Below are 15,171 nucleotides of genomic sequence, written 5' to 3'. Positions count from 1 at the left end.
GGGGGCCTCCTAAAGTGGGGGTCTGCAAACAAAGCCTTGGGAGGAAACTTTGGCCCATAGAAAATATGGCTATGGGGCTGGAACCGCTGTTGTCATGTAGCTACCGAAAAGGGAACTGGCTCCTTCTCTATTGCCCCGGACGAGAACCAGGGAGTTGAACCTGCGAGGAAGGCCTGTGGTGGGACACTACGGGCTGCCCAGCCCACGGAAACAGCTGCCAGACACGGGGCTGCCTCCTGTGCTGGTGCATTGGGAACAGAGACGCTCCGACTGGACGAGCAAGATCCCTCCTGGTACCGCCAGTTCTAGAATTCTTTTCTGGGTTCCGACCTGGGGGGGGGGGAGTTGAGGGAGGGGAATGGAGGAGCCCCCAAAACCTTTAGCCCCATTCTTGGGGGGGCGCTTGGAGCAACACAGAACTGGAACGTCACCCCGTGAGCCCCACGGATGACCCGGCCCCCCATGCTGTGGGCAGCCACCCGGGCCCCTCTTCCCTGGCCAGGGTGGGATGGACCCCCGCTAAATGCGCTTTTCCACCCTTCGGCGCGGGGCCGGATGGCGGTGGTGTCCCCGGAGGGCTCAGACGCCTTTCCCAACCCGTCCGGCTGGCGGCGCGGGTGAAGGGGCGAAGGACCGGCCCCTGCGCGCTCTGGAGCTCGGGCCGACCGGGCAACGCCTCTTTGGTCTTCCCTCGGAAGGCTTCTCCGACGTGCCTTCTTGCCGCCGGAACCGCGGCATACGGAGTCGAAGGCGAGACCGGGAACTGGGCCCTCTGCGCCTGCACCGCCGCCAGGCAGCGCGCCCGGCCCCGCCTGCGCCGAGAGGGCGCGCTGGTTGCCGGGCGACGGGGACAGGCGCGCGTGCGAGCCCGGCCAGCAGGGAGGCTTCCCCCCGGGTGGGTGTCCCCCGAGCGCAGCCCCCGCACCTTTCAGCCGCGGATGGGCGGGGGTCGCGAGGGACGCCAGGGAGCCTTCCGCGGTCCCCGCCCCACCCCTCGGCAGCGATCGCCCGGACGGGACAAGGGCTTCCCGTGGGCAAAGAGCCCCCCGCCCCCTTTGCTTGGCTCGGGTCCAGGCCTTGGCCGGGGCCTCTGCAGCTCTGAGCAGCGGGGGGGTGGGGGGTGGTCCCAGGAGCGCCGAGCAGGGCCAGGATTAGGAGGCCCTGGAGGATCCGACCGGAGGAGCCCAAGGCTGCACTCCCGCCTTCCTTTCCCACGCTCGCGGGGAGGGGGCTCCCAGGGCTGAAGGATCCCAGCGCCTGACCCCGACCCCCGGTGGCTCCGCCACAGTTCAAGCCCGGAGCCTGGCGACATTGATTCGGCCTTTCTGCCGTTCACTCTTGCAGTCCCGGTGGGAGCATGAGTTCCAAGAAAGCCGCGGGGAGAAGTCCGGTGAAAAAGGGAGCTAAGCCGTCCGGAGCAGCCTCTGGGAAGCCAGGTAGCCGAGCGTTGGGAGCAGGGCTGTCTTAACGCCTGGTGGGCCCCACGAGCCTAGGGGCCCATACTAATCTGTGTAGGTTAACCCTTCAATGCCCCTTGTATCATCTAAATCAGCAGCTGCTGTATGGCTTGGAGATTCTGGGCTGGTGGCTGGTGGAAAGTGCTGCCAAGGAGCAAGTCAGCTGGCCTTCGAGCCCTATTTGCGGAGGGCATCTGCTTGAAAAGGAGTTCAGCAACAAGGCCGTCCTCCTCCATTACAGCCCGAGACCAGCTCCAAGCCCTGGACTCCGAAAGCAAGCCCCCAGGGTCTCACCACGGCACAGCTGGGTCGGAGGTGGCCTTGGCAAGCCGGGGCTACGGTCTGTGATCAAAGGCTTCCTGGGCCTTTCCTTCCCTCTCGCCCGGAGCCGGGAGGGGGGCAGTCTGAGAGCCCCAAAGACCTCTGGGGCCCCTTTGCACAGGAGAGCCTGTGTGGCCGAGGTCGTGGAGTGGGTTGCCAAGGGGCTTCTGGCTGGTGGTCTTTCACAGCCCCTTGCAGCTGGATGCCAAGTAGAGGTAGTCCTCGGCTTATGCCCACAATTGAGCCCCAAATTTCCATTGCTAAGCAAAGCAGTTGTTAAGTGAGTTTTGCCCCATTTTGCGACCTTTTTGCCACAGTTGTTAAGCGAATCACTGCAGGTGTAAATTAATCACACGATTGTTAAATTAATGTGGCTTCCTACTTGTCAGAAAGTTGCAAAGGGGATCACATGATCCCAGGACACTGGGACCATCATAAATATAAGTCAGTTGCCAAGCATCTGAATTTGGATCCTCTGGGGATGCTGCAGCAATCATAATGTGAAAAACGGTCATAATTCAGTTTTTTCAGTGCCATTACGACTTTGAACCGTCACTAAATGAATTGCTGTAAGTCAAGAACTACCTGTACTTGCTGGCCACCTCCTGACCAGACCTAACTCTTGTCCTTACATATTGAAAGAGATATTGATATTTTTGTTATTCATTATTTAATTTATATTATTTATATAATTTTTATTAGCAGACTAAAGTTCCATTTAGCAACCTGGGTGACCATTTATAGTGATGTTAAATAATAAATAAACAAACAAACAGGAAGTGGTCCTTCCCCTCCGCTTCCTCCTTTCTTTTGAAAGTCCCTTCATTTCTTGGATAAACCCACCAGACGGTTTTCTTCCAGGAAGCACTGTCTCGGCTCCTGGGCATATTCTTTCTTTCACCAAGCTTTCTACTGTTGTGGTACTTAAAATACAGCCATAGTCTGCAAAATAAGCGAGTGGAATTTGAAGGGTTTGGGGAGATTAGATTAGATTAGATTCAACTTTATTGTCATTGCACATGAACGCAACAAAATGTAGTTAGCATCTAACCAGAAGTACAAAACAACAATGAAGTGTGTATGTATGTATGTATGTATGTATGTATGCATGTATGTATGTATGTACATATATATATATATATATACACAGACAGAGAGATCTACAAAATATGTAACTATATATAGATATACAGAATATCTATGAATATACAGAATATATGTATGGAAGGAATATATAGGAATGTATAGAGTGTTTATGAACATATTGAATATAAATACTGTACAATGCACAGAGAGTTTATACAACATATATATTATCAAAGAAAGTATCAGTGTCTGTGTGGGAATAGACAAGTTGAGGAATTCAATAAGGAGATCGCTGTATGGTAGAAGCTGTTCCTTAGCCTGCTGGTCTTAGACTGCAGGCACCTGAACCTCCTTCCAGATGGAAGAAGGGTAAATAGTTTATGGGCTGGATGGGAGGAGTCCTTAACTATGCTGTGGGCTTTTCGCAGACATCGTTTCCTCTGAATGTCCACAATGGCAGGAAGTGGGATCCCTATAATGCGTTGGGCGGTTTTCACCACCCTCTGTAATGCCTTCCTTTCTTTAATGGTGCAATTTCCATACCAGACTGAAATACAGCTGGTTAGGATGCTCTCAACTGCACAGTGGTAGAATTGGATGAGAATAGTTGGGGGAAGGTGGTTCTTCCTCAGTAATCTCAGGAAGAAGAGGTGTTGGTGAGCTTTCTTGATCAGGCTGGTGGGGTTGATCTGCCAGGACAGATCCTCAGAGAGGTGGATCCCCAGGAACTTGAAGTTGATGACACGTTCTCTCGTTCTCCTGTTGATTTATATAGGGAGAATGTGTGTAAACATTCTTCCTGAAATCCACAATGAGCTCTTTGGTCTTGTTAGTGTTGAGTAATAAGTTATTGTCAGCTCGTCTGCGAACTTGATAATGGTGTTGGAGCCATGCCTAGGCCTGCAATCATAGGTTTACAAGAAAGAACAGGAAGGGACTCAGCACACAGCCTTGGGGAATGCCAGTATTTAGTGTGATGGTAGATGAGGTGGAGTTATTCAACTTGACATGATGTGGTCTGTTTGTCAGGAAGTCCAGTATCCAATTCCAGAGAGTAGTATTGATGCCAAGGTCACCAAGTTTAGTGATCAAACTGGAGAGATCAAACTGTGATCAAACTGTGGGAGATTGGAGAGCTGTTGCAAAGACACCCAGGCACTTTGCAAGGATTCTCATCCCCATAGACTGAGCTCTTCAGGTCATCCTATTCTAGAAAACGGGGACTATAATTCAGGGAATTGAGGGTGACGTCTAGTTTACATTTGAACTTCCTCTCCTCCTGTGACCTTTTCAGGCCACCAAACAGATGGGAAAGATGCAGACGACACTGTCCACCGCCAGGCGGCCCCCAGCAGTCATCCCACAGGTGGGTAGATAGGTAGGTAGGTGGGCATTGGGTCTCGCCCTGGCACCTGTCCTATCTTTAAATGGGAGTGGAAATGGATGAGCTCCTGCCAAAATAATAATAAAAAAGCTCAGAGTAACTCTCGTAACCTCACAATTAGACTACTGTAATGCACTCTATGTGGGGCTGCCCTTGAAGGTTATTCAGAAGGTTATGCAGCTGCACAGGCTGTAACCGGTGCCAGATACAGGGCACAGGTAACACCCTTCCTGCATGAGCTGCCATGGTTACTGGTATGTTTCCGGGTGTAATTCAAGGTGCTGGTGGTTCCCTATAAAGCCCTACATGGCTTGGGTACCTCAGGGTCCCAAGTCTCTACCCCTCCAACCAGGTCAATCACAGGACGTCAGCTGGCAGGGACCAGAAGGGGAGCCTTCTACTCTGTGGAACATCCTCTCTTTGGAGACCAGAATGGCCCTAACCCTGCTAGCTTTCCGTACAGCTCTAAAAAACTGGCTCTGCTGCTCCCAAGCGCAGGGAATTGGTGGGCCTGTCCTTGGTGCCTTCTCCTGGTCAGATCACAGTCTAATGGCAATGACTTTCTCTAGAGCTGTACCCCCTTGGAGGAGGGCAGGACTTACTAAGTCGGTTGGCCACCAGCTACTAATGGACCCAGGTGGGCTCTATGTGGCTTAAGAGCAGGTTAGCTGTAAGGACCGTCTCTTCCCAGTTACACCCACCAGAACAGGGAGGCAGGGCGCACCCCCCCGTCCTGAGGAGGTCCCTCTGGCAGGACCCAGAAAAAGGGCCTTCTCCTTGGAGCATCGTCCCCATGGAGAGTGGGCTGGCCTCCACTTTGACATTTCCTGGCAAGACCTGGGGAACCCCGAGTGGTGGAATCAAGTGGCTTCTTCGATTGCTTCTTGTCACCAGGAGTGTGAGTGTGGGTGTTAGATTTTACTCCTTTTATGTGGGGTGTTTCGTTGCTTGTAAGCCACCCAGAGTCACTGATTCTAGAGCCATAAAAATCTTATGAATAAATAAATAAATAAAATGTTTTAAAAATAATGTTCTGAATTGTGAGCTGTTGAGATGGGTAGCTATAGAAATCAAATGAAATCAGTCAGTCAGTCAAGGTGTCCCTGAAAGCTCGCTTAGTGCCACAGAACTAGAGGGTGGCCAGAAGATGAGCCTTTTCACAGTGGCCGCTCTTCTGTGGAACATCCCCCAGCCCTCCTAGCCTTTCATAAGGCCCTAAAAGCCTGGCTGTGTTCCCGAGCTGGGGGGTCGGGGGCAGCTGAGGACCTCAGCCCCCTTTCTTTATTGCAGCAGCCAGAACTGGACGCAGGCAGGAGTGCTTCTGGTGCTCTGGAGGCTGCCCCTCTGTTGATGCAGCCCAGGACTGCCTTGGCTTTTTTGGCAGCTGTGGCACACTGCTGGCTCATACGAAGTGCTGGTGCCCCAGAATGGCCGGATGCCTCGTGCTCGGGAATGCCGTGTCCAGTTCTGGACACCCCAGTACAGGAAGGCCACTGGGGGCCTGAAAGAGTGCAGAGAAGAGCGAGGAAGATGGTGAGGGGCCTGAGGCTAAGACCTAGGAAGAATAGTTCAAAGAACTTGCTCCTGTTAACCTAAGAAAGGGGAGGCTGGCTCTGGGGCGAGACACGGCAGCCTTCCTTCCACACCCGAGGGGCTGTCCCAGGGGAGAGGTGTGGAAGGCAGGACAAGGAACAGCAGGTGGAAGCTTTGCAGACTGTAGGGAGACCCAGGAGGCGAGAGGGGGAGTTTCCTGGCCCAGAGGGCCCTTCCGCAGTGGGGCAGGCTGCCTCCTGGAAAGATGGCAGCTCCGTCGCTGGAGGTGTCCAAGCAAAGGCTGGCACCACCTGACTGGAGTAGGTCTGAGGACCTCGGCAGCGGGTGGAAGATCCCTTCTAAGATCCCTTCCAATCCCGTGATTCCACACGCTCCACCCCTCCTGCTTCTACTTTCTCTTTCTCCTCCTCCTCCTTTTCATCCAGTTAATATCACAATCTTTAGAATAACCATCAGCCTAAGAATCATACAACAATGATTACAGTATGGAGAAAGTTGCAATTGGGGTTTTATTACTGATATTTGCATTTTATAACGTATCTTAAACATTATTTAAGATAACGAGGGAGAGGCAGGGCAGGTGTTACACTCTAGCTGCCAAACACCCAAGGCCCAAGCCATCCCCTTGCCAAGCTGTATTCGAGACTAGGGAGGGACCCACACAAGGCCAGCCTCAGCTAAGAGTCCGTGGCCTTGGACCTCTGAACTCCTCGCTCATAAATGGGGGAGGGGTTGACTTTGGGCAACTTGAGCAGAGCTTTTTCAGGAGGCTTTGAGTCCCCCAGTGAAGACGCTCGGGATCTGAAGGCTGATTTTCGGGTCCCCAGTTCAACCTCTGACAGTCCAACAGCTCTTTGGAACATAAGCTGGCGAAGGTGGTCTTTCCCTGAAGTCCATCCACCTCCCTAATCTTTCGTGGAAGAAACGAGGACCAGCGAGGGCCTGGGAACCTCACTCGATGGCCCTGGGCCTCTCCTTTCTGCCCCCCCAGGCCTGAGTCGTGAGGCAAAAGCCGCGCTCACTTTGCAGTGCGCCTTCCGTCGGATCCTGGCCTGCCGGGAGAGAAAGCGGCGACTGAAGGAGCAACGGGAATACGAAGAATTAATGGATCACCTCCAGAAGGAGGTGAGAGGCAGGAGGGCTCTGGCGGTAGGAGGGGAGCCCATTCTGTGCAAGGGCTGGCTAGCAGATGGCAGAATGGGCGGGGTGGAGGGCTGACTGGCCAAATGGGGGAGGGGGCTGAATCCCACTCATCTTTGCGGGCCGGGATGGCTACTTGTATTGAACCCTGGGCCCCATCCAACAGGATGTAATCCAGTGGTGAGAAAAGTCAGGTTTTACACTTAGGCAAGAAAAAACAAATGAACAACTATAAAGTAGGCGGCACCTGGCTGAACAGGTGTAACTGTCAGGGGGTGTCCCAGTGGACCATCGCTTAAGTGTGAGCCAGTGGTGGCCTCAACGTGGCCCTAGGATGCATCGACAGAAGGATAGCAGCGAAATCATGAAAAGGGGATGTTCTGCTTTACGCCGCCTTGGTGAGACCAGGCTTGGGATCCTGCACCCAATTCTGGTTGCCCCGATAGCAAAAAGAGGCTGAGGCTCCAGAAAGAGTGCAGGGAAGAGCAGCCAGGAGGACGAAGGGTCCGGAGGCTAAACCGGATGAAGGATGAAGGGTGTGTCCTGGGTGGGTCCAGTTCCCTCTTCCAGTTTGGGCCTAGCTGGCTGGCAGCCTCACATCCTGGCTCTCAAGGGACCTCCAGGAGTCTTCCTTTGCTGGGCTGTTCATGTTGCAGGCTTTTGTCGCTCTAGTGAAAAGGGAGCAGGAAGAAGCTGAGCGGGCCCGAAAGAAAGAAGAGGAAGAAAGGAAGAAGCAGAGAGAGGAGCAGCAGCGCAGAAAACGGATGCTGGAGGCAGCTTTTGAAGGCGACGTGGAGGAGATGAAGGCCATTCTGAAAGAGGTAAAAATGAGCTTGTGCCTCCTGTTTCCAACTCTGCACCCCAACCAGCGCCAGGTTGGAAGGGGGAGGCTTTTTCTCCCCCTCCCCTCCCAGGGGAGATGCCCCTTGCCCGGGTTTGTCGTATTTTCACGCTGTGTGCCTTGGGAGAGGTCCCAGGGGCCTGTGAGAGCTCTTCCAAAGCAACGCCTTCTCCCCAAATCACTCAATAGGAGATTGAAGCAACTTCAAGATCTTACCAATTGCACCTCAAAAGATTCCAGACTTTGTCATGTCTTCTAGCATAGAGGAGTTATTCTGCTTTACCTGAAGCTCGTGTCAAAGTCTAGTTAAAGTTTTATGGAATTGCAAGATGGTTAGGTCAATCTCTGTCAGTCAGACATGGTTGGGTATTTGGAATTTGAACACTGTTTTAAATATTAAGAAAGCTTGCCTTACCTCCTGAGCCTCACCCCTCACGGGTGAGTTTTCTTCGTAAGACAACTCACATCAATGCTCTCCACTCACCGGTGCCAGGCTCCTCCAGCCACCGTGGGAGGGGGCTGGCCTGCCACACTTGCTGGCACAAAGAGTCCGGGAGTGCTAGGCATTCTTGGTGGCGGAGAAGGGGAGGAAGACTTCCCAAAGCCATGGCTTTGGACCTGTTGCATGATGGTGCAGGTCCACAAACACCAGTGGGGACACTAGGAAAGAGTGGGATAGGGGCCAGGGTGCAGCACTCATCAACCTTTGCTTTGCCTCACCTTCTCTTACCTCTCTCTCCTCTCTCCTTGGACAAACCCTCCACTTGCTCTTTCAAGGTGGCGGATCTGGACACCAAGAGTGGTGTGGGGACAGATGAGAAGGGGAAGCTAGTCCGGCTCCAGCATCTCCTCAACATGGTGGACTGCACGGATGCCAATGGCAACACCCCCCTCTCGGAAGCCTCTGGAGGGGGCCACCCTGAAGCCATCCGGATGCTGATAGAAAACGGAGGGCATCCCAACAGCAGGGTGAGGAGGTGGTGGGGGGTGGGGTATGCCGGGAGCAGGTCAGTTGCAGAGGCCTCTGCTGCCCCTCGTGGCCTGTGACCTCGGTGCCCCATGCTTCTCACAAGGACAAGCGGCCTCACACACAGAGCAGGTCTGTGCTGTGCTGCTGGTTCTGTGCAGTCCTTGCATTTTGGAATGCTAACACACACACACACACACACACACACACACACACTTCCAGGTAAGACTCTGCCTAATTTAAATGGATGATGATGATGGGAAGAGATCACCAAGCAGGCCTTGGTACGTGTTCCAACATGCCTTCCTTACGGTCCTAAGTTAGGTTCCCTCAGCTTTCAGCCCCCAATTTATCACATCAAGCAGGAAGGAAATGAGCCTGTGGGCCAAGGAGAAACTTCTGCCCTCTTTAGGAGCAGGCATGGGCTGAAGCCTCGCCCGAAAACAGTCTTTGACCCAGGCATCCTCTGGACTGGCCAAGTGCCGGGCTTCCATTCTTGGGCAAATTCATTAAATGGGGAAAGGCTGACCCAGTCTGGGTATTCTTAGATCTCTTCCAGGGACTTTCTCGATCCATTTCAGCTGGACTTTTTGACCTGGTATTTGGGTGAAAACTGCTTGGCTTGTGCATGGGAAAGAGCCAGGAAGTGCGGCCTCCACCTTTCCTGGCCTTGAATGGTCACCCCCAAAAGTGATTCTCAGAGAGGGGTGTGTGTGTGTGTGTGTGTGTGTGTTGCATGGCATTGGCCCAATCTACTGAGTTCTATCCTGTCTCCTGACCTATTTATATACGAGACAGTCGAATGAGGAAATCAAGGATCCCGTTTCTTCCCGACCCAGAGAGATTTGAGACGCTCTTCCCTCTTTTCATCAGCTCTGCCAAGCAAGGTGGAGGTCGCGCTTGCTCAGAATGTGGACTGGATGAGGATTAGCAAAGTGAAGCCCAATCCAGACCAAGGAGTGGGTTGTTGCGGGGGGTGGGGGGACCCTCGTTCTTTCACAGCTCCTATGAAAGCCTTGCCAAAGGACTCCTTCAGAACCGGAAGAAGTGGAAAGAGATGCATATGATTTCTGAGGCATGAAGTTGAGAGGTGTTATTTCCAGTTACAGCACTGGAGTCAAGCCAGATTTGGAAACCAGGCTTCCCCCTAGAGATTTGTGCAATAGACTCTCCCGTTCTCATCGCACCTCCTGCCCACCCATCCACCAGCAGGGGGAGCTGTTAGGAGTCAGTTCCATCCTCTCCCAGGTTATCTGGCCAGAAAAATAAAATCAAGTCTCCAGACAGGAATTTTTTACCGTTTTTACTTACGCCATTTACAAACAATGCACAAATACACAAACAGTGATACAATAGTGTCAGAGTGTTTGGAGCATAACTACTATTGTGAGACAACCCAGGAGCAAAACACAGCTCACAGAGGATTTGCCTTTAAACAGTGATGTGTTGTCCCAGCCAGTCTATGGGAGTTGGATAGTTACTTAGGAATTGTGAGCTGTCCCCTTAAGGGAATGCATCATGGTAAATGTAGTTAAAGGTATCCTGGGAAATGTAGTTCACATCACGTGGCTACATCTGTAATCCTGATTGATCACTAAATTGACCCTCGAGGGGTTGAGGGAGGTTTCCCTCCATTCTCGCCTGCACTCATGGACGGATAACACCTTTCCTTCTCTCGCTACATGATGGGTTAGGAAAATAACCATTTTTTACCTGCAGTGCTGATATACAAAGGATTGGTCATTATAGAAGAGCTTCATCACAAATGTGAATTATGAAGATGCCTGATGTACCAATAAATGTACTTTGTTATGGATGTTTTGTGGAATTATCTATCTGCATAGCCACAAATCCACCTCATGAGACAGGACAGAAAAGTAAAAAATGATTTCTAACCCATCAAAGTAAATTTTTTAATTTTGGATTTGTGATAAAGCAACGTGGTATTGAAGCCAGGAGTGAATGTGCAATGTTGATCTGAACCTGCATGTCTTGTCATCTCTCTGTCTGTGAGCGTTGGAACTTTTTACATGGCTGTGGATGTTGGGAGGGGCTGGAGTTTCCCACATGCTACAAAGGAAAAGACCGTTCTACCCGCCCCTCCTCTCTGCTCAATTTGCCTTCCTGCTATCTTAGAGACTCTATTTGCATAATAAAGAGAGTTAGAAATTTCCCAGTTCTCAAAAGCTTGAGCAATCTTGCTTGTATTTTTTAAACAGAAACTAAACTAAAGCTGACTCTGCTATGCTCATCTGGCATGGAGACAAAGCCATAAAACAGACCCCCTCCAGCCAATTTACAACTGATAAAGATACATTGCAGTTCCAGGAAGGGGCTAATTCCTCCTCTTTTTCTCTTCAGCAAAAGAAAGGCTGTGTCTCAAATTACAACTCCTAACTGGAAAGAGCTAATTTGCAAAGCAAGAGAGGGACCACATATATCTCATCCATCCCTGTATTCATCCAATTACAAACCCTTTCCAAACGCAATGAGAAAGTTTCAGAAATCTTGCTTGTTTGCTAAAAAGAAGGGCTTCTCTTGTAGAGGCAATACAGAAGCCAGGTAATCAACATTCCTCCATCTCCAAAGCAAGGAAGCACCGTCCTCCCCCCAAATCACAAAGACTGATTCCACCCAGAAGCTTCAACAGGAAGTCAGTCATTAAAATACCTCATCAGACCCCTTTGTCCTAAACTCTCTACATGCTGTTTGCATGGTGGGAGAGGTTGGAGTTCCCCATATGCTACAAACAAAGTGTTTTCTAACCCACTCCCCTCTTCTCTGCTCAACTTCCAAAAGAAACCATTTGGCTGCTAGGAAGAATCCCTCCCCTTCTTTCTCTATCCACCCACAGATGATCAGGAATCTGTCTGGATTACAAAGAGGAATTTTAACAGGACTCTGTAAGATTTCTGAGTCTGGTACTCAGAGAAAAATCTCCCTGAGTTTCCAATACGTGTTTGCATTGATAACTCCTTTTGAAATTATTGTGAGCATTTAATCAATTTAATTCAAATGTTCCAAGACTACCTATAACCTACCAGCTCCATCTGGTGGTCAAGAAGAAATTTACAGTGAAGTCATTTTCTTTTCAAGAGTGGGCAACCCTAATCCATGGAAGAACTCTTGAAGAACGATTGGCAGCAGCAATATTGTTGCTACACAGACTCATGGGTGAAGCTTGGGAAGATCTGTGATGCCCCAATACATAAGCTGCCCCCCCAAGAAACTCCGTACATTCTAGATGACCTAGATGCCCTTTTTGCACAGTGGAAATGCAGTGAAAACAACCTCAAGTCCATCCAGTCAAAACTGGGTGACCCCAAACTCCTAACACACATCCAATACTTTGTGGAGTTTCACAAGGAATGCGAAGACTATGTTGAGGAAAACAAGGCAGCCCTCCTGGCAGCGCTCCACAATGCATTTCGGCAGGGAGTAGCATCAAGGGAGCAGGCCACATCTGACATAGCTCCTCGATCACATGCGTCTTCTTCCCTCCATTCTAAATCGGCTAGATCCCAGGCAGGTTCTCGTGTCTTGCACCAATTCTCTGCTGCTGGTTCCCACCATCCTTCCAGAACATCCTCCCATCATAGCAGAGCATCTCAGGCCTCCAAAGCAGCAAGTTATGCCGAATGGGCTGCAGAAGCTGAAGTAGAAGCTGCGGTAGCAGACACAGAGATAAGCACCACAGAAGAGGTAGCACAGCAGAAGACAGCAGTAGCGGCTCATCAAGCAGAAATAGCCAAAGCCCAGGCCAAACACCAGGCAGAAATAGCCAAAGCCCAGGCCAAACACCAGGCAGAAATAGCCAAAGCCCAGGCCAACCAACAGGCAGAAATAGCCAAAGCCCAGGCCAACCAACAGGCAAAAATAGCCAAAGCCCAGGCCAAACACCAGGCAGAAATAGCCGAAGCCCAGGCCAACCAAAGGCAGAAATGGCCAAATTGGAGTTGACTGAATTACGAAGAGATTCAGCAACAAAGACGGCACGGGCTGCAGCATGGCGGAAGATAGCTGACAACTCCTCCCTCCAATTCAACCTCGAAGACTTGGGAGAAGAGAGCCCAGATACATGGGTCAAAGCCTACATAGATGAGCAGCACTCGCTTCGCAACGAGCAGATGCAGCCGCCTCGGTTCGCTAGCAGTCTCCCACAACCAGAGAAACACAGGGATGAATCTCAACCACAGACTCTACATGTTAGTTATGCTACTGACATACGACCTAAAATACAAGATTCACTTCCCTCCAACAGCAAACCTTCCCCAACTGGTGTTGGAGATTCTCTTCCCAACTCCAGCAACCCTACTGCAACATCTCACGCCCTGCTGGCTGAGCAACGAAGCCCACCAGTGCTCACACCAACTTCTCAACAAGTTGACCTGCAACCAATCACAACTGCCACACTCAATCCACAGGCAGCAGCATTCTTGCCACAACCTCAATACCAATCCGGCTCCCAGGTACCACAAGGTAGCCGTGCCCAACCTACACAACAGCGTGACGCTTGACCATCATCCCCAGTATGGGAGGACGACATCCTCCGTAAGTAATGGAAAGAAGACTACAACCCGTCGTTGACTTACAACCCAAACCCACCCTATGAGAATCCAGGGGGAGAACCCTCTATGTCAATACCTCCTCCCAACTCAGCAAATGCTGAAGATCACTGGAGAAACTTGGCTGTACAGAGTGGAAAGATAAATTTGCACGCCAATGGAGTTTGCAGATTCTCTAACAAGCCAGGCGGCGAATATCTAGTTTGGAAGAAACTTTTCCTGCGCCCCGTTCAGGTGGCACGCCTGAAGCCTGATGAAATAATTGGACACTTGATAGCATGGCTAGGGCCACAGTCTGCTGAAATATCAAGGGCACTTTATGCATCCCACTTAGACGACCTGGCCGCTGCCCTACGGTTATCATGGAAAAGTCCCACAAAATGGGACTAATGGAAAAAGAGGAACTAGCACAGAAAATTAGAAATGCTAAGCAAAACTATTTTGAAGATGCAAATAAATCAGGCAGATGGTTAGCATATAAACTGAAAAAGGAGAAAGAATCAAGAAAAATAGCTCAATTGATAGATGACCAAGGGCAAGCCTGCTTTGGAAACACAGAGAAGAAAAAAATTGTACAGGACTTTTATCAGAAGTTATATGAATAAGAGATAATAGAGGAAGGGAAAATTAAATATTACCTACAGAAAGCGAATTTGCCCCAGATACCAAAAGATATTGAAATGATGTTAGAAGGAAACATAACGATGATGGAACTAATGGAAGCAATTACAAAACAAAATAATGGAAAAGCACCAGGCCCGGATGGATTGCCAGCTGAATTTTATAAGACATTCGAGGAGCAGTTGAATCTTTTGCTTCTGGAAGTTACGAATGAAGTTATGTTAAAAAAGAGGACACATAAATCATGGTCAGAAGCATATATTCCACTTGTGCCAAAGGAGGAAGCGGACCCGCAACTAATTAAGAACTATCGACCCATTTCCTTATTGAACTCAGACTATAAAATTTTTGCTTCAATAATGGCAGAAAGACTCAAACGATATTTAAATAAGTTTATTCACCCCGATCAAAATGGATTTCTACCAAAGAGACATATTAAAGACAATACGAGAACTATCCTGGACACATTGGAATACTACGAGGCACATCCTGAAAAACAAATGGCCTTGATATTCTTAGATGCACAGAAAGCCTTTGATAATGTAAATTGGCGATTTATGTTATTACAATTGGAACAGATGGGCTTTGGTAAGGAATTTGTTCAAGCCATAGAAGCTATATATCATGATCAAACAGCAAAGGTAATGATTAATGGGGAATTAACAGATTCTATTGTTATAAAGAAAGGTACAAGACAAGGTTGCCCGCTGTCACCTCTGTTGTTTGTGTTAACATTAGAAGTGCTAACTAGAGATATAAGAGAAGCGAAAGAAGTGACTAGCTTGATAGAAAAGATAGAGGAATATGGAGTGGTAGCTGGTTTAAAAATAAATAAAGATAAAACAAAGATTCTGACAAAGAATATGCTAGTAAAACAGAGGGAAGAATTGGCAGAAGTCTTGGAAATCCAGGTTACAAATAAGGTTAAATACCCAGGAATACATTTGACAACAGGATGTGGCACACTTAAAGAGAATAATTATAATAAACTCAAGCAACAGATTGTGACAGACTTGGCAAAATGGGAAAACTTACAATTATCATTAATAGGGAGAATATCAACAATTAAAATGAATATTTTACCAAGAATTTTATATTTGTTCCTGACAATTCCAATTAGATTAGGGAAAGAATATTTTGATGAGTTAAATAAAATCGTGCTGAAATATATCTGGCAGGGGAAAAAGGCAAGAATAAAATTAAAGATGTTACAAGATGCTAGAATAAGAGGTGGG

At 49.5% G+C, this 15,171-nt stretch overlaps 1 protein-coding gene across 3 annotated transcripts in view; it reads left to right on the top strand.

Moving 5' to 3' along the window:
- Nucleotides 1-1,342: 1,342 nt before the first annotated feature.
- The window catches only part of IQANK1 (IQ motif and ankyrin repeat containing 1), a 28,408-nt gene continuing 14,579 nt past the window's right edge, over nt 1,343-15,171 (top strand). For 2 of the 3 annotated variants that reach the window (XM_026721851.2, XM_087931923.1), the window contains exons 1-5: nt 1,343-1,436; nt 4,159-4,230; nt 6,794-6,927; nt 7,599-7,763; nt 8,561-8,752. In XM_026721851.2, the coding sequence (XP_026577636.1) occupies nt 1,358-1,436; nt 4,159-4,230; nt 6,794-6,927; nt 7,599-7,763; nt 8,561-8,752 (642 nt within the window). In that variant the 5' untranslated portion in view covers nt 1,343-1,357. Of the gene's footprint in view, nt 1,437-4,158; nt 4,231-6,793; nt 6,928-7,598; nt 7,764-8,560; nt 8,753-15,171 lie in introns of those variants that run through there. The other variant, XM_087931924.1, reaches the window with a different exon arrangement.

The sequence above is a fragment of the Pseudonaja textilis genome, chromosome 3 (genome assembly GCF_049901715.1).
Source record: "Pseudonaja textilis isolate UNSWEBS1 chromosome 3, rPseTex1.2, whole genome shotgun sequence".
Classification (NCBI taxonomy): domain Eukaryota; kingdom Metazoa; phylum Chordata; class Lepidosauria; order Squamata; family Elapidae; genus Pseudonaja; species Pseudonaja textilis.
This window is presented reverse-complemented; position numbering and strand designations above follow the sequence as displayed.